Source organism: Platalea leucorodia, assembly GCF_965183815.1.
Source record: "Platalea leucorodia genome assembly, contig: HAP1_HAP1_SCAFFOLD_587, whole genome shotgun sequence".
Taxonomy (NCBI): Eukaryota; Metazoa; Chordata; class Aves; order Pelecaniformes; family Threskiornithidae; genus Platalea; species Platalea leucorodia.
In genome coordinates, this window is record NW_028121037.1 from 1,827 (window position 1) to 23,369 (window position 21,543).

Here is a 21,543-nt window from a genome sequence, read left to right on the forward strand (position 1 = left end):
CCCCCACGGGGCTCGCTACAGCCCCTATAGAGCCCCAGGGGCTCCCCCCAGGCCCCATACATCCCCATACAGCCCCCATATAGCCCCGGGGGGGTCCCTATAGCCCCCAAACAGTCCCCCCCCCCCAGGCACCCTATACCTGGAGGGGTCACGCAGCCCCACGGGGGTCTATATAGCCCCTATACAGCCCGGGGAGGGCCCCTATAAGGCGAGTGAGGTCCATATGGCCCTATAGGGGCCCCCCCACTGACACGTAAAGGCCGGGGGGGGGGGGGGGGAAATCAAAATCCTTTATTGTCTCGTCACCAAAAATCACAGAAATGACACAAAAGGGGGCGCGGGGTCGTATAGGATCCATAGGGGGAGGGGGGGGCCCTGCGTAGAGCCCGGTCAAAGCATGATTTTACCTATAGCGGGGGGGGGGGAGGCACCTATAGGAGGCAGGCGGGGGGGGGGTGGGGGGCACCCATAGGCGGGGGTCACTGCTCGTTGGGGTTGGGGTTGGCGTCGGGGTACTTGGTGAGGTCAAAGGTCAACACCTTGCTGATGACGCAGTCGCCTTGCTGGGGGGGGGGGGGAAGGACATGGAGGGGGTAATTAACTGCCCCCCCGGGGGGGTATTTACCCCTTGGGGGGGGTATTTACCCCTTTGGGGGGGGTATTTACCCCTGTGGGGGGGGGTATTTACCCCCCTCCCCATTGAACACCCCCATCTATATTTACCCCCCTTCCACCATACCCCCCCCCCCCCCCGGAGATATACCCCCCCATTTCCCCTCCCCCCCAATATTTACCCCCCCCAGGGGGGTATTTACCCCCCCATGGGGCCTTTACCCCCCCCCCCAGGGTATTTACCCCCCCCCCATGGGGCATCTATACCCCCCCAGGGGCATCTATACCCCCCCCAGGGGGTATTTACCCACCGTGGGGTCACCCCAAAGCGAGTAAACACTTGGGGGGGGGGTATTTACCCCCACGGGGGGTAGTTACACACCTATAGGGGGGTATTTACCCCCATGGGGGGGGGTACTTACCCCATGGGGGGGTATTTACCCCATGGGGGGGGTATTTACCCCATGGGGGGGGTATTTACCCCCTCTCCCCCCCCCCCCGGAGCTATTTTACCCCCTTCCCAGCAGCATATGCCCCCCCCTCCAGGGGTATTTCCACCCCCCCCAGGGGCTATTTCTGCCCCTCGAGGGGGTATTTCCCCCCCCAGGGGGTATTTTGCCCCCTCCCAAAGGGGGTATTTACCCCCCCCAGGGGTATTTGCCCCCCCCCGGGGGGGGGGGTATTTGCCCCCCCCCGGGGGTATTTTGCCCACCTCGGGGTAGACGCCGATGAGACTCTGGCTTTGGTGTAAAATTCCTCCTTGAGGGAGATGACGATGGCCTGGAAATTGGCGGCCGATTGCTCCTTGATGTAGTTGGCCACCTGCGGGCACCCCAAAACTGGGTGGGGGACCCCAAAACTGGGTGGGGGACCCCCAAAATTGGGGGGGGGGGGGGCCGAAACCCCACCCTTGGGCAGTGAAATCGAGCCGGCGAGGGCAAAAGTGGGGCTGGGGGAGGCCGAAGGCCCACCCCGAGACCCCAAAAGTGCGCGTGGGGAGGCCCAAAGTGAAGCCGGGGACCCCAAAAATGGGTGGGGGACCCCAAAAATGGGTGGGGGAGCCCAAAACGGCGACCTGAGGCTGTAAAAATGGCCCCTGGCACCCCAAATCTGCACCCGGTGACCCCAAAAATGGACCCAGGGACCCCCAAACACTCCAAAACTCCAGCCTATGACTTCAAAAATGGCCCCAGGGACCCCAAAACTGCAACCAAGGACCCCCAAAACCCCCAAGTGACCCCCAAAATGGCCCCAGGGACCCCAAAACTGCACCCAGGGACCCCAAAACCCCCCAAGGGACCCCCAAAATGGCCCCAGGGACCCCAAAACTGCACCCAGGGACCCCCAAAATGGCCCCAGGGACCCCAAAACTGCACCCAGGGACCCCAAAACCCCCCAAGGGACCCCCAAAATGGCCCCAGGGACCCCCAAAACTGCACCCAGGGACCCCAAAACCCCCCAAGGGACCCCCAAAATGGCCCCAGGGACCCCAAAACTGCACCCAGGGACCCCAAAACCCCCCAAGTGACCCCCCAAAATGGCCCCAGGGACCCCAAAACTGCACCCAGGGACCCCAAAACCCCCAAGGGACCCCCCAAAATGGCCCCAGGGACCCCAAAACTGCACCCAGGGACCCCAAAACCCCCCAAGGGACCCCCAAAATGGCCCCAGGGACCCCAAAACTGCACCCAGGGACCCCCCAAAATGGCCCCAGGGACCCCAAAACTGCACCCAAGGACCCCAAAACTGCACCCAGGAATCCCAAATCCCCCTGGTGCCCCCCCAAAATGGCCCTAGGGACCCCAAAACCCTCCCGGTGACCCCCAAAATGGACCTGGAAACCCCAAAAGTGAACCCATGGACTCTGAAACCAGACCCAGGGTCCCCAAAACACCCCAGGGACCCCAAAAATGGACCCAGGGACCCCCAAAACTGCCTCTGTGAACCCAAAATGACCCCCCAAAACCTTGTGAACACCCCCAATATCCCCGTGACCTCCCAGTGACCCCATAAACTCTCAGTGATCCCAGGGAAGCTGGAAAATCCCCCCCCCCATCCCAGGGGGGGTCCCCAAAATCCCTAGGAGCCCCCCAGAATCCCAGGAGGGGGCCACAATCCCTGAGGACCCCCCCCCAAAATCCCTAGGAGACCCCCCAAAATCCCAGGAGGGGGCCACAATCCCTGAGGACCCCCCCAAAATCCCTGAGGACCCCCCCCAAAATCCCTAGGAGGTGCCAAAATCCCTGAGGAACCCCCCAAAAATCCCTAGGAGCCCCCCAAAAATCCCTAGGAGGGGGCCAAAATCCCTGAGGACCCCCCCAAAATCCATAGGAGCCCCCCAAAATCCAAGGAAGGGGCCAAAATCCCTGAGGGCCCCCCCCCAAATCCTTAGGAACCCCCCCAAAATCCCTGGGAACCCCCCCAAAAATCCCAGGAAGGGGCCAAAATCCCTGAGGACCCCCCCAAAATCCCTAGGAGGGGGCCAAAATCCCTGAGGACCCCCCCAAAATCCGTAGGAGCCCCCCAAAATCCCAGGAAGGGGCCAAAATCCCTGAGGGCCCCCCCCAAATCCTTAGGAACCCCCCCAAAATCCCTGGGAACCCCCCCAAAAATCCCAGGAAGGGGCCAAAATCCCTGAGGACCCCCCCAAAATCCCTAGGAGGGGGCCAAAATCCCTGAGGACCCCCCCAAAATCCATAGGAGCCCCCCAAAATCCCAGGAAGGGGCCAAAATCCCTGAGGACCCCCCCAAAATCCGTAGGAGCCCCCCAAAATCCCAGGAAGGGGCCAAAATCCCTGAGGCCCCCCCCCCAAATCCTTAGGAACCCCCCCAAAATCCCTGGGAACCCCCCCAAAAATCCCAGGAAGGGGCCAAAATCCCTGAGGACCCCCCCAAAATCCCTAGGAGGGGGCCAAAATCCCTGAGGACCCCCCCAAAATCCATAGGAGCCCCCCAAAATCCCAGGAAGGGGCCAAAATCCCTGAGGACCCCCCCAAAATCCGTAGGAGCCCCCCAAAATCCCAGGAAGGGGCCAAAATCCCTGAGGCCCCCCCCCCAAATCCTTAGGAACCCCCCCAAAATCCCTGGGAACCCCCCCAAAAATCCCAGGAAGGGGCCAAAATCCCTGAGGACCCCCCCAAAATCCCTAGGAGGGGGCCAAAATCCCTGAGGACCCCCCCAAAATCCGTAGGAGCCCCCCAAAATCCCAGGAAGGGGCCAAAATCCCTGAGGGCCCCCCCCAAATCCTTAGGAACCCCCCCAAAATCCCTGGGAACCCCCCCAAAAATCCCAGGAAGGGGCCAAAATCCCTGAGGACCCCCCCAAAATCCCTAGGAGGGGGCCAAAATCCCTGAGGACCCCCCCAAAATCCCTAGGAGGGGGCCAAAATCCCTGAGGACCCCCCCAAAATCCGTAGGAGCCCCCCAAAATCCCAGGAAGGGGCCAAAATCCCTGAGGCCCCCCCCCCAAATCCTTAGGAACCCCCCCAAAATCCCTGGGAACCCCCCCAAAAATCCCAGGAAGGGGCCAAAATCCCTGAGGACCCCCCCAAAATCCCTAGGAGGGGGCCAAAATCCCTGAGGACCCCCCCAAAATCCGTAGGAGCCCCCCAAAATCCCAGGAAGGGGCCAAAATCCCTGAGGACCCCCCCAAAATCCCTAGGAGGGGGCCAAAATCCCTGAGGACCCCCCCAAAATCCGTAGGAGCCCCCCAAAATCCCAGGAAGGGGCCAAAATCCCCGAGGGCCCCCCCCAAATCCTTAGGAACCCCCCCAAAATCCCTGGGAACCCCCCCAAAAATCCCAGGAAGGGGCCAAAATCCCTGAGGACCCCCCCAAAATCCCTAGGAGGGGGCCAAAATCCCTGAGGACCCCCCCAAAATCCATAGGAGCCCCCCAAAATCCCAGGAAGGGGCCAAAATCCCTGAGGACCCCCCCAAAATCCGTAGGAGCCCCCCAAAATCCCAGGAAGGGGCCAAAATCCCTGAGGCCCCCCCCCCCAAATCCTTAGGAACCCCCCCAAAATCCCTGGGAACCCCCCCAAAAATCCCAGGAAGGGGCCAAAATCCCTGAGGACCCCCCCAAAATCCCTAGGAGGGGGCCAAAATCCCTGAGGACCCCCCCAAAATCCATAGGAGCCCCCCAAAATCCCAGGAAGGGGCCAAAATCCCTGAGGACCCCCCCAAAATCCCTAGGAGGGGGCCAAAATCCCTGAGGCCCCCTCCCCCAAAATCCCTGAGGGCCCCCCCAAACCCCCGGGGAGAGCCCAAAATTCCCGTGGGGGGAGGGGGGGGTGCCAAAATCCCAGGGGAACCCCCAAAATCCCTCGGGGGGGGGGGTCCCCCAAACCCCCACCTTCCCGATATTGGTGTTGTCCAGCGCCGCGTCGATCTCATCCAGCACGAAGAACGGGGCCGGTTTATAGCTGGGAAGGGGGGGGGGGTTAAAAATGGGGTGAGCCCCCCCCCATGCGAAGCAGGGGGGGGGGACCCCAAGGGATGAGGGGGACCCCAAGGAGTTGGGGGAGGGGAAGGGACCCACCTGTGGATAGCGAAGAGGAGGGCGAGGGCGGCCACCGTCTTCTCGCCCCCCGAAAGGTTGTCCATGGGGCGGAATCGCTTGCCGGGGGCCACGCAGTTGTAGTTGATGCCGTCCAGGTAGGGCTCCTCGGGGTTTTCGGGGCCCAGGAAGGCCTGGGGGGGGGCAAGGAGGGGACGTTGGGGACACGGGGGATGTTGGGGACACGGGGAGGGGGCTACGGGGTCCCCGCGTCCCTGAGGGGGGGGAGATGGGGAGGGGGGAGGCTGGAAATCGGGGGGGGGGGGGGGGGCGTAAATGCTGTGCGCGAGGTTAAGGGTGATGGTGTGAGGGTGGGGGCGAGCGTGCGAGGCCTCGTGCGAGGCTGGGGGTGAGCGTGCGAGGCCCCGTGCGAGGGTGGGGGCGATGGGGTGGGGCTGGGGGCGAGCATGCGAGGCCTCGTGCGAGGCTGGGGGCGATGGGGTGGGGCTGGGGGCGAGCGTGCGAGGCCTCGTGCGAGGCTGGGGGTGAGCGTGCGAGGCCCCGTGTGAGGGTGGGGGCGATGGGGTGGGGCTGGGGGCGAACGTGCGAGGCCTCGTGCGTGGCTGGGGGCGATGGGGTGGGGCTGGGGGCGAGCGTGCGAGGCCTCGTGCGAGGCTGGGGGCGATGGGGTGGGGCTGGGGGCGAGCGTGCAAGGCCCTGTGCAAGGGTGGGAGCGATGGGGTGGGGCTGGGGGTGAACGTGCGAGGCCTCGTGCGAGGCTGGGGGCGATGGGGTGGGGCTGGGGGCGAGCGTGCAAGGCCCTGTGCAAGGGTGGGAGCGATGGGGTGGGGCTGGGGGCGAGCGTGCGAGGCCTCGTGCGAGGCCGGGGGTGAGCGTGCAAGGGCCCATGCGAGGGTGGGGGCGATGGGGTGGGGCTGGGGGCGAGCGTGCGAGGCTTCGTGCAAGGCTGGGGGTGAGCGTGCAAGGCCGGGGGTGAGCGTGCAAGGCCCCGTGCAAGGCTGGGGGTGAGCGTGCAAGGCTATAGCAGCCATATAAGCCCCCGTGCAAGGCCGGGGGTGAGCGTGCAAGGCCCCGTGCAAGGCTGGGTGTGAGCGTGCAAGGCTATAGCGGCCATATAAGCCCCCGTGCAAGGCCGGGGGTGAGCGTGCAAGGCTATAGCGGCCATATAAGGCCCCGTGCAAGGCCGGGGATGAGCGTGCAAGGCTATAGCGGCCATATAAGGCCCCGTGCAAGGCCGGGGCTGAGCGTGCAAGGCTATAGCGGCCATATAAGCCCCCGTGCAAGGCTGGGGATGAGCGTGCAAGGCTATAGCGGCCATATAAGCCCCCGTGCAAGGCTGGGGGTGAGCGTGCAAGGCTATAGCGGCCATATAAGCCCCCGTGCAAGGCCGGGGGTGAGCGTGCAAGGCTATAGCGGCCATATAAGGCCCTGTGCAAGGCTGGGTGTGAGCGTGCAAGGCTATAGTGGCCATATAAGCCCCCGTGCAAGGCCGGGGGTGAGCGTGCAAGGCTATAGCGGCCATATAAGGCCCCGTGCAAGGCTGGGGGCGAGCGTGCAAGGCTATAGCGGCCATATAAGCCCCCGTGCAAGGCTGGGGCTGAGCGTGCAAGGCTATAGCGGCCATATAAGCCCCCGTGCAAGGCTGGGGGTGAGCGTGCAAGGCTATAGCGGCCATATAAGGCCCCGTGCAAGGCTGGGGGTGAGCGTGCAAGGCCCTGTGCAAGGCCCTGTGCAAGGCTGGGGATGAGCGTGCAAGGCTATAGCGGCCATATAAGCCCCCGTGCAAGGCCGGGGGTGAGCGTGCAAGGCTATAGCGGCCATATAAGGCCCTGTGCAAGGCTGGGTGTGAGCGTGCAAGGCTATAGTGGCCATATAAGCCCCCGTGCAAGGCCGGGGGTGAGCGTGCAAGGCTATAGCGGCCATATAAGGCCCCGTGCAAGGCTGGGGGCGAGCGTGCAAGGCTATAGCGGCCATATAAGCCCCCGTGCAAGGCTGGGGATGAGCGTGCAAGGCTATAGCAGCCATATAAGGCCCCGTGCAAGGCTGGGGGCGAGCGTGCAAGGCTATAGCGGCCATATAAGCCCCCGTGCAAGGCTGGGGCTGAGCGTGCAAGGCTATAGCAGCCATATAAGGCCCCGTGCAAGGCTGGGGATGAGCGTGCAAGGCCCTGTGCAAGGCCCTGTGCAAGGCCGGGGGTGAGCGTGCAAGGCTATAGTGGCCATATAAGCCCCCGTGCAAGGCTGGGGGCGAGCGTGCAAGGCTATAGCTGCCATATAAGCCCCCGTGCAAGGCCGGGGGTGAGCGTGCAAGGCTATAGTGGCCATATAAGCCCCCGTGCAAGGCCGGGGGTGAGCGTGCAAGGCTATAGCGGCCATATAAGGCCCCGTGCAAGGCTGGGGGTGAGCGTGCAAGGCCCTGTGCAAGGCCCTGTGCAAGGCTGGGGATGAGCGTGCAAGGCTATAGCGGCCATATAAGCCCCCGTGCAAGGCCGGGGGTGAGCGTGCAAGGCTATAGCTGCCATATAAGCCCCCGTGCAAGGCCGGGGGTGAGCGTGCAAGGCTATAGCGGCCATATAAGCCCCCGTGCAAGGCCGGGGGTGAGCGTGCAAGGCTATAGCTGCCATATAAGCCCCCGTGCAAGGCCGGGGGTGAGCGTGCAAGGCTATAGCGGCCATATAAGGCCCTGTGCAAGGCTGGGTGTGAGCGTGCAAGGCTATAGTGGCCATATAAGCCCCCGTGCAAGGCCGGGGGTGAGCGTGCAAGGCTATAGCGGCCATATAAGCCCCCGTGCAAGGCCGGGGGTGAGCGTGCAAGGCTATAGCGGCCATATAAGGCCCCGTGCAAGGCTGGGGGTGAGCGTGCAAGGCTATAGCGGCCATATAAGCCCCTGTGCGAGGCTGGGGCTGAGCGTGCAAGGCTATAGCAGCCATATAAGGCCCCGTGCAAGGCTGGGGCTGAGCGTGCAAGGCCCTGTGCAAGGCCCTGTGCAAGGCCGGGGGTGAGCGTGCAAGGCTATAGCAGCCATATAAGGCCCCGTGCAAGGCTGGGGGCGAGCGTGCAAGGCTATAGTGGCCATATAAGCCCCTGTGCGAGGCTGGGGATGAGCGTGCAAGGCCCCGTGCAAGGCTAAGGGCGGCGGTGCAAGGCCCGGGCGGCCACGTGAAGCCCCGGGCAAGCTGCGGGCCGAGCGCGCAAGGCCCGATGGGGGGGGGGGCGAGCGTGCAAGCTGCGGGCCGAGCGTGCAAGGCCCCGGGGGCACGCGAGCGTGCGAGGCCGCGTGCGAGGCGCACCTGGGCGCTGCTGTTGCGGGAGAGGGCCTTGTAGATCTCGTCGATGTTGGTGGCGACGGACTCGAAGCAGGCGTTGAAGCGGTCGAAGCGCTCCTTCTTCATCTGCTCGAAGGCTTGCTTCGCCTTCTTGGCCCGCTTGCGCGCCGCCTCGAACTCTGCGGGGGGGGGGGGAGAGGGGACAAGGGACATCGTTGGGGACCTTGGGGACATCGTTGGGGACATTAAGGACCCCCCTCGGGGACATTAAGGACCCCCCCCAGGCCGCCATCCCTGCGCTACGTCCGGTGTGGCTCCCCTAAAATAAGGGCTTTGAGTTGCGTCACGCCGCGTCCTGCGTGTCACTTGCGTCACCCGTGTCCTGCGTGTCACTTGTGTCACCCGTGTCACCGTCCCGCAGCTCCTCGGAGGCCCCATATCCCCCCCCCCACGTCTCTCTGGTGGCCCCATGTCCCTCCTGTGTCTTCCTGGTGTCCCCATGTCCCCTCATGTCCCTGTGCCTTCCTGGTGTCCCCACATCTCTGGTGTCCCCATGTCCCCCCTGTGTCCTCCTGGTGTCCCCGTGTCCTTCTGCTGTCTCCACGTCCCCCCTGTGTCTTCCTGATGTCCCCACGTCCCTCCTGTGTCTACTTGGTGTCCCCATGTCCTCCTAGTGTCCCCACGTCCCTCCTATGTCTACCTGGTGTCCCCATGTCCTCCTGGTGTCCCCATGTCCCTCCTGTGTCCTCCTGGTGTCCCCGTGTCCTTCTGCTGTCTCCACGTCCCCCCTGTGTCTTCCTGGTGTCCCCATGTCCTCCTGGTGTCCCCACGTCCCTCCTGCGTCTACCTGGTGTCCCCATGTCCTCCTGGTGTCCCCATGTCCCTCCTGTGCCTTCCTGGTGTCCCCATGTCCTCCTGGTGTCCCCGTGTCCCCCCTGTGTCTTCCTGGTGTCCCCGTGTCCCTCCTGTGTCCTCCTGGTGTCTCCACGTCCCTCCTGTGTCTTCCTGGTGTCCCCATGTCCTCCTGGTGTCCCCATGTCCCTCCTGTGTCTTCCTGGTGTCCCCATGTCCTCCTGGTGTCCCCATGTCCTCCTGCTGTCCCCACGTCCCTGTGTCTTCCTGGTGTCCCCATGTCCACCATGTCCCTGTGTCCTCCTGCTGTCCCCATGTCCCTGTGTCCTCCTGGCGTCCCCATGTCCACCATGTCCCTGTGTCCTCCTGCTGTCCCCATGTCCCTGTGTCCTCCTGGCGTCCCCATGTCCACCATGTCCCTGTGTCCTCCTGCTGTCCCCATGTCCCTGTGTCCTCCTGGCGTCCCCATGTCCACCATGTCCCTGTGTCCTCCTGCTGTCCCCATGTCCTCCTGCTGTCCCCATGTCCCCGTGTCTTCCTGGTGCCCCCATGTCCCCCCGTCTTCCTGGCGTCCCCATGTCCACCACGTCCCCGTGTCCTCCTGCTGTCCCCACGTCCCTGTGTCCTCCTGCTGTCCCTGTGTCCTCCCGGTGTCCCCGCCGCGTCCCCACCGTCCGAGGTCTCCTGGAACTTGTCCCGGACGCTCTCCAGCTTCTCCATGGCCTTCATGTTGGGGGCGGCGATGCGCTGCAGGACGCTCTGCTGCTCCGTCAGCCGCTGCTGCAGCTGGTTCATCTCCTGCCGGATCTCCTCCTCCGCCTGCGCGTCCTGCGGGCGGGGCGTCGCGACAGAGGGGCGGGGCGTCGCGACAGAGGGGCGGGGCACCCCCAGGGAGGTGGCTCAGCTGGGGAGCCCCTATGGGACTCCATGGGGGGGGCGTGGCCTCAGTCAAGGGGGTGTGGTCTTTAGGAAGGGGTGTGGCCTAGCCAAAGGGGGCGTGGTCTTTTGGCGAGGGTGTGGTCTTTACGTGGGGCGTGGTCTCAAGCAAAGGGGTGTGGCTATGGGCAGGCCACACCCCCAGCAAGGCTTGCCATGTGGGCTGTAAGGTCAGTGGGAAAAGCTAGAAGGGGTGGGGCTTGATATGTTAATGAGAAAGGGTGGGGCTTGCTATGATAATGAGAAGGGGGTGGGGTTTGGTATGCTAATGAGAAGGGTGTGGCTTAGTATGGGCGGGGCTTAGCCTGGGCAGGGCTCTTAGCATAAGGGGCAGGGCCACTCAGTCCCATGGGGGGGTGGGAGGGGGCTTGGGAATAAGTGGGCGGGGCCCCAGTGAAGTGGGCAGGGCCCCAGCGAAGTGGGCGGGGCCAGCATTAAAGGGCCAGCGCACCTTGAGCTCCTCGGGCAGGTCGCTGTAGTCGATCTCGATCAGGGCCTCCCGGGCGTAGAGGCTGGAGGTGCGCTGGGAGCTGCTCACCGGCTCCTCCCCGGCCGGGCCACCCTGGGGAGGGGACAAAGCGGGGGTCAGGGCTGTCCCCAAGCCCCCCGTGACCCCCCCAGGCCCTGCCCCGGCCCCACCTCCTCCTGGCTGATGTCGTCCATGGTGCCCTTGGAGAGGGGCAGCTTGATGTCCTGCATCTTGCAGGCCTGCAGCAGGTTGTGGCGGTCGCTGCGCTTCTGCTCCAGCTTCGTCTCGATGGCCGTCACCTCCTTCTGCAGGTGCGTCATCTCCCTGCGCCAGGAGGGGAGGGGTCAGGCCCGGATGGCCCCGCCCACAGGGGGCCTGGCCCCGCCCACAGGGTCTCAGCCCTGCCCATGTGCCCTTAGCCCCTCCCACAAGCCCCCTTAGCCCCTCCCACAAGCCCCCTTAGCCCCTCCCACAAGCCCCCTTAGCCCCTCCCACAAGCCCCCTTAGCCCCTCCCACAAGCCCCCTTAGCCCCCATACACTATTAGCCCCACCCACAAGCCCCTTGGCCCCTCCCATGCCCCCTTAACCCCACCCACAAGCCCCATAGCCCCTCCCATTAGGCCTTAGCCCCTCCCACATGCCCCATAGCCCCTCCCATTAGGCCTTAGCCCCTCCCACATGCCCCTTAGCCCCTCCCATTAGGCCTTAACCCCACCCACAAGCCCCTTAGCCCCACCCACCAGCCCCACCCACAGACTCACTAGCCCCACTCCCCCACCTGCCACTCATGCCAGCCCCACCAATCACATTCTAGCCCCAGCCCACAACTTGGCTCCACCCCCAAGCCATGGCTCCACCCTCCTTTCTTGGCCACACCCCCAGGCCCAGGACCCCGCCCCTTTCTTAAACCCCACCCCTTTCTTAAACCCCACCCCTTTCTTAAACCCCACCCCTTTCTTAAACCCCACCCCTGCAGACCACACACAGCCCCCACTCCCTGGCCACACCCCCCCAGGCCCCGCCCTGCCCCTTAGGCCCCTCCCCCGGCCCCGCCCCTCCCTTAGCCCCGCCCTCACTTGTTGGCCCCGCCCAGCTTCTTGCGGATCTCGTCCATCTCGTGGTTCTTGTCGTTGACCTCCGACTTCTTGGCCAAGTGCTGGTTCTTCAGGTCCTGCAGCTGCGCCATCGTCTCGTCGATGATCTTCATGTGCCGCTGCTCCTCCTGCCGTCACCGCCCGTCAGCCCCGCCCGGGGCCGAGCCACGCCCTCCCTCTAGCCCCGCCCCCCGGCCACGCCCCCCCCCCCCCCCCCCCAAAAAAAAACCCTTCTCCAGACCTTCTTCAGCTTCTCGATCTCGGCCTCGTCCTTGCGCACGCCCTGCTCCCACATCAGCACCTTCTCCTGGTCCTCCCGCAGCTGGTTGCGTTCGAAGTCCAGCTGGATGCCCAGCCGCGTCTTCTGGTTCTCGAATTCCAGCCTTGGGGGGCGGGGGGGGGTCCCCGAGATGTTGGGGGGGGGGGGTCCCCAAGATGTTGGGGGAGGGGGCCCAAAGGGATGGTGGCTGCCCCATGGGCTGCCCAGGGGGATAAGCTCTGCCCCATGGCATCAGGGGGTGCCCCATGGGGTTGGGGGGACCCCAGGGGGACAGCAGCCACCTCAGGGGGTGCCCCATGGCCTCAGGGGGTGCCCCATGGCATTGGGGGGACACCAAGGGGACAGCAGCCACCTCAGGGGGTGCCCCACGGCCTCAGGGGGGACCCCAGGGGGACAGCGGCCACCCCACAGACTGCCCCACAGCCTCAGGGGGTGCCCCATGGGGTTGGGGGGACCCCAAGGGGGCCAGCAGCCACCCCATGGCCTCAGGGGGTGCCCCATGGGGTTGGGGGGGACCCCAAGGGGGCCAGCAGCCACCCCATGGCCTCAGGGGGTGCCCCATGGGGTTGGGGGGACCCCAGGGGGACAGCAGCCACCCCACACGGCTGCCCCACGGCCTCAGGGGGTGCAGGCAAGCCCCCCACGGGTTTGGGGGTCCCCTGAGGGTCCAGGAATGCCCCCCACAGGTTTGGGGGTCCCCTGGGGGTCCAGGCATGCCCCGCCAACGGTTTTGGGGTTCCCCTTACCTCTTCTTGGCGATCTCGTTCTGCCTCTTGACCTTCTCCTCCTCGAACTCCCGGATGTTCCTGACCCCGATTTCACGGCAAAACTCCTCGAACACCTCGTCTTCCACCTGGGGGGGGAGCAACGTCAGCCCCAGAGGGGCTCCCCCAAACCCCTGACCCCTCTTCACCCCCCCAAAGGGGCACCCTAAAAACCCCAGCACCCACCTGGTTCATCTTCTCCTTCAGGTCCTTCATCTCCCGCTCCCGGCCCTGGATGATCCTCTTGATATCGTTAATGCGAGGCCCAAAATTGGCCAATTCGCTCTCAAGTTTTGACTTTTCCTACATTTGGGGGGGCAAAAAAGGGGGTCAGAGGATGCCAAGGACCCCCCCCAGCACCCCAAAATCCCCCCCCGGCAGCCATACAGACTCAATAACCCCCATGGGGAAGGCACGCGGTCTCCGGGAATCCCTCCGAAACAGCCGCTTTAGTGCTTGTAACAGCCGAGAGCCCTCTTGTAACACCCCAAAAAGGGCGTAATCCCCCCCAAAAAAGGGTGTAACCCCCCCAAAAATGCGGTACCTGGAGGTTGAGGGCGAGGTGACGGGTTTTGGTCTGCTCCAGGTCGCTCTGGGAGTATTTGAGCCGCATCTGGAGACCGTGGGCTTGGGACTGGACTTGGCGCAGCTCGGCTTCCTTCCGCTTCGCCTTCATTTGCTCCTGGGGGGGGGGGGCAGAAGGAGGGAAAAAAGGGGGTGAGGGGGGGAAAAAAGGGGGAAAAAGGGGTTGGGGGAAAAGAAAAAAGGGTTTTTGGGGGAAGAAAAAGGTTTTTTGGGGGAAGAAAAGGGGTGGGGGGGACGAAAAAGGGGGTGGGGGGGGAAGAAAAAGTAGTTTTGGGGGCAAAGAAGAAGAAAAAGGAGAAGTTTTGGGGGCAAAGAAAAAGAAAAAGAAGTTTTTAGAGGGAAGAACGAGAAGAAGAGAAGTTTGGGGGGGGAAGAACAAGAAAAAGAACTAGCAGTTTTGGGGGGAAGAAGAACAAGTAGTTTTGGCAGAGAAAAAGAAAAAGAAGTTGTTTTTTGGGGGGAAAAAGAAGTTTTGGGGTCTGCACGGCACATGGAAAAAAGGCAAAGGGCCGGTTTTAGGGTCGAGAGGAGCCTCAGCGGGCGCAGACGCAGCTTTGGGGTCCGGTGGAAGGAGTTTGGGGGTTCACAGAGGCTCTGGGGAATGATAAAGCCCAAAAAGGGAGTTTGGGGGGGACGCGAGAGCCCTAGGAAGGGAAAATGGGGGTCGGCATGCCCGTCCCCCCCAACCTTGAGCTCCTCCGTCAGCCGTTCCTTCTTCTCCTTCAGCTTATCCACCGCTTTCTCGTCCCAGCGCCGGGCTTTGGCCTTCAGGTCGCTGGCTCCCCCCGAAATCACCCCCGATTTTTGGAAGAGGGTCCCATCCAACGCCACCGTCTGCGGAAATAACAAAAGAAACAAGGGGTTGGGTGCCGCTCGGAGGCCTGCGTCCCCCTCAGGGTGTCGGGGGGAAGGCGGGGGACCCCCACTTTGTGCCGTTGGTGTCCCCCGAAAGCGATGCGCCGGGCATCTTCCACGTTGTCGCAGACCAGGGCGTTGCCGCAGGCGTATTGAAGGGCTTTTTTGATGTGGGGGGGTTCGTAGCGGATCACGTCGATCACCAGCTTCGCCCCCTTTAGCTCCCGCAGTTTCTCGTCCGTCGGCTTCACCTGCGGCCCAAGGGGGTTCAACAGGGGCCCCCCCAAAACCCCGGGAACAGCCACGAGTCCCACAGGGTTCAACAGGGACCCCCAAAACCCCAGGGATGGCCACGAGTCCTGGGGGATTCAATATGGCCCCCCAAAACCCTGGGGAGGGCTCTGAGCCTCACGGGGTTAAATGGGGACCCCCAAAACCCCAGGGAAGGCTCTGAGCCCCAGGGGGTCTAAACGGGGACCCCCAAAACCCCAGGGAGGGCCCTGAGCCCCAGGGGGTCTAAACGGGGACCCCCAAAACCCCAGGGAGGGCCCTGAGCCCCAAGGGCTTTAAACGGGGACCCCCAAAACCCCAGGCATGGCTACCAGCCCCAAGGGGTTAAATGGGGACCCCCAAAACCCCAGGGAAGGCTCTGAGCCCCACAGGGTGTAAATGGGGACCCCCAAAACCCCAGGCATGGCTACCAGCCCCAAGGGGTTAAATGGGGACCCCCAAAACCCCAGGGAAGGCTCTGAGCCCCACGGGGTGTAAACGGGGACCCCCAAAACCCCAGGCATGGCTACCAGCCCCAGGGGGTTAAACGGGCACCCCAAATCCTGGGGAGGGCCCTGAGGGGTTAAATGGGGTCCCCCAAACCCCTTGCAGGACCCTGAGGGGTTAAACAGGGACCCCCAAAACCCCAGGGAGGACCCTGAGCCCCACAGAGCTCCATGGGGTCCCCCCCAAACCCCAATACCCCTGGGAGGATCCTGAGGGGTTGAACAAGGCCCCCCCCAACCCATTGTAGGACCCTGAGGGGTTAAATGGGGTCCCCCAAACCCCTTGCAGGACCCCAAGGGGTTAAATGGGGTCCCCCAAACCCCAACACCCCAGAAAACACCCCGAGGAGTTACACGGGGGTCCCCCAAACCCTAAAGACCCTCATCCCTGAGGGATCCTCGCCCCATCCCCACCCTCCAGCACCCTTCGGGGTCCCCAGGGAGCACCCAAGACCCCAAAAGCAGGGGTTTCCCCGCACCCCACCTCCAGATAATCGAGGGGCAGGAAGGTTTCGGGCTCTCCCCGCTGCTCCTTGATGTACTGGATACAATCGCGCCCCGTCTTTTCCGAATCCACGATGATGGCGTCCATGTTCTTCCCCAACACCTTGGTCACGGCGATCTGATATTTCTTCTGCGTGGGCTGGCACAGATCGATGAGGCGGCCGTACTATAGGGGGGCAACCCCCCCCCCAAAAAAAAAAAAGGGTTAGCACCGAGCCGAGGGGTTGGGGAAGGGGCAAAACGGGGTTCAGGGGGGGTGTCGGACTCACGACGGAGCCGGGATAGAGGCGTTTGATGCTGTCCATGATTTCGGCTTTACGTTGTTGACGGCTGCTCTCCTGTCGGTCGATGCGGGCGTCCCCAAGTTGTTCCATCACCTGGTTCAGCTCTTTGTTGATCTCGTCGATGCGACGTTTCGCCAGTTCTACTTCTTCCGTTAATTCTCCTTCCAGGCGCTTTTGTTCCTCTAGGGATTGTCTAAGGGGGGGCATTGGGAGGGACGGGGGATGATTTGGGGGGCTGTCCCGGGGCGTGGGGACGAGGGGATGGGAATGAGGGATGCCTTGGGGGCACGGAGATGGGGGTATGGGGACAGGGAATGCCTCGGGGGCTGCCCTAGGGACATGGGGACATGGGTACGGGGATGGGGGACACCTTGGGGACTGCCCCAGGGGCGTGGGGACAGGGACACGGGGATGGGGGACACCTTGGGGACTGCCCCAGGGGCGTGGGGACAGGGACATGGGGATGGGGGACACCTCAGGGTCAGCCCCGAGGGCTTGGGGACAGGGACACGGGGATGGGGGACACCTCAGGGGCTGCCCTAGGGGCATGGGGACATGGGTATGGGGATGGGGGACACCCTGGGGACTGCCCCAGGGGCGTGGGGACAGGGACATGGGGATGGGGGACACCTCAGGGTCAGCCCCGAGGGCTTGGGGACAGGGACACGGGGATGGGGGACACCTCAGGGGCTGCCCCAGGGGCATGGGGACAGGGACACGGGGATGGGGGACACCTCAGGGTCAGCCCCGAGGGCTTGGGGACAGGGACACGGGGATGGGGGACACCTCAGGGTCAGCCCCGACGGCTTGGGGACAGGGACACGGGGATGGGGGACACCTCAGGGGCTGCCCTAGGGGCATGGGGACAGGGACATGGGGATGGGGGACACCTCAGGGTCAGCCCCGAGGGCTTGGGGACAGGGACACGGGGATGGGGGACACCTCAGGGGCTGCCCCAGGGGCATGGGGACACCTTGGGGACTGCCCCAAGGGCATGGGGACAGCAGGATGGGGATGGGGGACACCTCAGGGGCATGGGGACAAGGGTATGGGGACAGGGGACACCTCAGGGGCATGGGGACACCTTGGGGACAGCCTTGAGGGCACAGGGATGGGGGCATGGGGACAAGGACCACTTCAGGGGCTGCCCTGGGGGCACGGAGACAGGGGTACGGGGACGGGGGCCACCTTGGGGACAAGGGCACGGGGACAAGGGCCACCTCGGGGACTGCCCTGAGGACACGGGGATGGGGACACGGGGACGGGGGCCACCCCGGGGCCACCGGGGACGCTTTGGGGACAGGGGCTCACTTGCTGGTGGCGATGTACTCCTCCAGCTTCTCGATGCGCTTCTGGTTCTCCTCGATCTCCCGCAGCTTCTGCTTGATCTTGGCCTGGGGGCACGAGGAGGGGGGTGAGGGGCGGCCGTGGGGGGCACGGGGGGCTTCTGGGGGAGGGGTTCGGGGGTCCCCCAGACTCACCTCGGTCTCCACCTTCTTCCTCTCCTCCAGATCCAGTCGATCCTGGTCGGCTTTTTGATCCCGGTTGAATTTTTCCAGCTCTTGGGCCAGCGTGGCGGCACGTTTGCTGGCCTCCTCCTTCAGCCGGTGGTATTTTTTCACCTAAAGCAGGAGGGGGGGGGACAACGGGGTGAGAGGGGGGGTCCCCAAATTTACACGGGGACGCCGAGACGAGCCCTACCTGGTTCTCCTCCAACGTCAGGTCGCGCCCTTGGCTCTGGCTTTCCTCTTCCATCCGTTCCTCGAATTCTTGCCGCGCTTTTTCCACCGACAGCATCTCCTTCTCCAGCTCGTCCATGTCTCCCTTCCGCTTCTTGTACTGTTTCTGCGCGTTCTGCAGCGATTTCTTGGCCGCTTCCAACTTCTTGATCTTGTGCGAGGTGTTCTCCTTCGCCTTGATGTACTGAGGACGCTTCTGGTTGAGCTCCGAATCTTTTTCCCTGCGGAAAATAAGAAGGTGAGGGGGGGGTGGGGGGGTTGGAGCTCCTCACCGAACCCCTTCTCCGTTTTTGGGGTGCCTCACTTGATCTCCTTCTCGATCTGTTGTTGTTCCCTCATCATTTTGCCCAGCTCTTTCTTGCGATCCTTCAGCTCGTCCTCCACCCGATCCATCCTTTTTTTATCCTTATCGATCTCCCGGTTTTTCAAACCCAATTCCTTATTGAGTTTCTCGATCTCCGCTTCGTTATGATAAAGTTTGAAAAGCTGGAGCTGCACTTGAGCTCGCACCACTTCGTCTTTCAATCGCTGGTAACGATCCGCCTGACGAGGCAAAAAGGGGGGAAATACAGCGTCGGAGGGGCGCGATGACGACGCGGGACCCCTCCGCGTCACCCCTCAAACCTCTTCTTTCTCCTGCTTGGCTTCTTTGCGTTCGGCGGCGATGTTTTTCTTGCGGTGGTAATTAAATTGCGTGTCCTCCTCCGCTTTCACCATCTCTTTTTTCCGCTTGTCGTATTCCTGCGCCAGCTCTCCCGACCGACTGATTTCCTCGAACAACGCCGTCCGTTCCTTGGGGTTCTTCATGGCGATGGATTCCACGGCGCCCTGAGGAAAAGGGGGTGTCGGGGGGGGGTCCCCTAAATCTTCACAGGGGGCTGGGTTCTACCTCTGGGGAGAGGGGAAAGGGGGAGACCCCCTCCTCAAATCCTCACGGGGCTCCCCCCCCCCCCCAGGGCCAGGGAGCGGAGTAAAGAGGGTGTCAGGGTGGGGATGAGCCCCCCCCCAAATCCTCATGGGGGTCTTGGGGTCCCCCCATGGCTGGGTAATGGGGTGAGGGGGGTGTCAGGGTGGGGATGAGCCCCCCCAAATCCTCCCAGGGGTCCCCCAGGGCCAGGGAATGGGGTGGCAGGGTATGGATGACCGGCCCCCCCCCCAAATCCTCCCGGGGGTCTGAGTCCCCCCCTAAAGTGGGAAACGGCTCCTGGGGACTCCCCTAAATCCCTCCTCACCCCCAAACCCACAGCTACCCCCCCAAAAACCCCCCTTAAGCCCCCCCCCAAACCCACAAATAACCCCAAACCCTAACCCAAACCCCCTCCCTAAACCCCCCAAACCCACAAATAACGCCCCAAAACCACCTGAACCCACACAGAACGCCCCAAAAACTCTCCCTAAACCTCCCAAACCCACAAATAACGCCCCAAAAACACCTGAACCCACACAGAACGCCCCAAAAACACCTCAAACTCACACATAACACCCCAAAAGCCCTCCCTAAACCCCCCCGAACCCACAAATAACGCCCCAAAACCACCTGAACCCACACAGAACGCCCCAAACCCCCTCCCTAAACCCCCCAAACCCACAAATAATGCCCCAAAACCACCTGAACCCACACAGAACGCCCCAAAACCCCTCCCTAAACCCCCCCAACCCACAAATAACGCCCCAAAACCACCTGAACCCACACAGAACGCCCCAAAAACCCTCCCTAAACCCCCCAAACCCACAAATAACGCCCCAAAACCACCTGAACCCACACAGAACGCCCCAAAACCCCTCCCTAAACCCCCCAAACCCACAAATAACGCCCCAAAACCACCTGAACCCACACAGAACGCCCCAAAAACCCTCCCTAAACCCCCCAAACCCACAAATAACGCCCCAAAACCACCTGAACCCACACAGAACGCCCCAAAAACCCTCCCCAAACCCCCCAAACCCACAAATAACGCCCCAAAACCACCTGAACCCACACAGAACGCCCCCAAACCCCCTCCCTAAACCCCCCAAACCCACAAATAACGCCCCAAAACCACCTGAACCCACACAGAACGCCCCAAAAACCCTCCCTAAACCCCCCCAACCCACAAATAACGCCCCAAAACCACCTGAACCCATACAGAACGCCCCAAAAACACCTCAAACTCACACATAACACCCCAAAAACCCTCCCTAAACCCCCCCAACCACAAATAACGCCCCAAAACCACCTGAACCCACACAGAACGCCCCAAACCCCCCTCCCTAAACCCCCCAAACCCACAAATAACGCCCCAAAACCACCTGAACCCACACAGAACGCCCCAAAACTCCTCCTAACCCCCCCCAAACCCACACATACCCCCCCCAAATCCCCCAAACCCCCCACCTACCCCCCCAAAACCCCTTCACATTCCCCCCCCCCCCCCCCCTTCCAAACCTGGAAGACGAGGAAATTCCTGGCTTTAATGAGGATCCCCAACTTCTCCAGCTCCTCGCTGTACTCGCTCAGCTGCACCACCCGGTTGTTGATCTTATACTCGGACGAGCTGCCTACACCGGGGAATTTCGGGGTGTCAGAGCGTCCCCCCCAAAGCGTAGCACCCCCCCAAAAAAAAAACGTGTTCCCCCCCCCCGGGCCTCGTACCGACGATGACACGGGCGAAGGTGCGATCCTCGGCGCCTTCCTCGGAGTAGACCATGCTAACGAAGGCGCGGCTGGCGGCCGGTTTTCCTACGGGAGCTCCGTGGATCAAATCCCGCAGGGTTTTTACCCGCAGGTTGCTCGTTTTCCTCCCCCCAGGACGAAGCTGATGGCGTCCATCAGGTTGGATTTACCTGGGGGAGGGGATAAAAAAGGGGGTGAGGGGACCCTAGGGCTTAGGGGGGGTGAGGGGGGACCCCAAAAAATGGAGGGGGTGAGGGGGAGAGGCTGAAGGAAAGGGGAATGGGGGAGATCTCACTGTCCCTGGAGTAGGAAGGAGGGGGTAGGGGGGGGACCCCAAGGTTTGAGAGGGACCCCAGGGTTTGGGGGGGATCCTAAGGCCTGAGGGGGACCCCAGGGTTTGGAGGGGTGAGGGGGAACCCCAGGGTTTGGGGGGGACCCTAAGGCTTGAGGCGGACCCCAGGGTTTGGGGGGGGCGAGGGAGGACCCTCAAGGTTTGAGGAGGACCCCAGGGTTTGGAGGGGGTGAGGGGGAACCCCCAAGGTTTGAGGGGGACCCCAGGGTTTGGGGGGGGGTGAGGGGGAACCCCCAAGGTTTGAGGGGGACCCCAGGGTTTGGAGGGGGTGAGGGGGACCCCAGAGTTTGGGGGGGGACCCTAAGGCTTGAAGGGGACCCCAGGGTTTGAGGGGGTGAGGGGGGACCCCAGGGTTTGACCCTAAGGCTTGAGGGGGACCCCAGGGTTTGGGGGGGCCCCCAGGGTTTGGGGGGGTGAGGGGGGACCCCCAAGGTTTGAGGGAGGACCCCAGGGTTTGGGGGGGACCCTAAGGCTTGAGGGGGACCCCAGGGCTTGGGGGGGGACCCCAAAAAATGGAGGGGGTGAGGGGGAGAGGCTGGAGGAAGGGGGAAATGGGGGAGACCCCCCCCAGACAGTGTGGGAGGAGGAAGGGGGGGTACTGGGTGAACCCCAGGGGGGTTACGGGATGGGGGGGACCCCCAAAATTGGGGGGGGCACCCCAAGGAATGGGGGGGGGGGGAGGCTGTGGGGAGGGGGGAAGGGGGAGACCCCCCCCCAACAGGGTGGGGAATTCTGGGATACCCCCCCCCGCGCAGTGCATCATGGGAGAGGCCCTGAGGGGAGCCCCCCCACCCCCGGGATAACGGCGGGGCCCACCCCGCCCCTCAGGGACCCGGGCCTCACCGGAGCCGTTAGGGCCGATGATGGCGGTGAAACGACGGAAGGGCCCGATGATCTGGCGGCCTTTGTAGGATTTAAAGTTCTCGATTTCGATGAGTTTGAGGAAACCCATGGCGGCGGCTGAGGGGGGGTAAGAACCGGGGCGGGGGGGGGGGGGGGGAACCGG

At 63.4% G+C, this 21,543-nt stretch overlaps 1 protein-coding gene across 1 annotated transcript; it reads right to left on the minus strand.

Moving 5' to 3' along the window:
• Window positions 1-280: 280 nt before the first annotated feature.
• On the minus strand, window positions 281-21,500 carry SMC1A (structural maintenance of chromosomes 1A). The gene is given in 27 exon segments (XM_082339220.1): window positions 281-563; window positions 1,325-1,350; window positions 1,353-1,434; window positions 4,964-5,033; window positions 5,150-5,301; window positions 8,418-8,572; window positions 9,917-10,073; window positions 10,633-10,743; window positions 10,821-10,974; window positions 11,728-11,873; window positions 11,987-12,128; window positions 12,772-12,878; window positions 12,976-13,092; window positions 13,334-13,471; window positions 14,062-14,208; window positions 14,301-14,480; window positions 15,490-15,675; window positions 15,779-15,986; window positions 17,105-17,187; window positions 17,275-17,415; window positions 17,495-17,753; window positions 17,837-18,075; window positions 18,157-18,360; window positions 19,958-20,070; window positions 20,165-20,315; window positions 20,318-20,355; window positions 21,381-21,500. Coding segments are annotated over 27 exon segments (3,699 nt in total). The 5' UTR covers window positions 21,490-21,500; the 3' UTR covers window positions 281-479.
• Window positions 21,501-21,543: the final 43 nt, after the last annotated feature.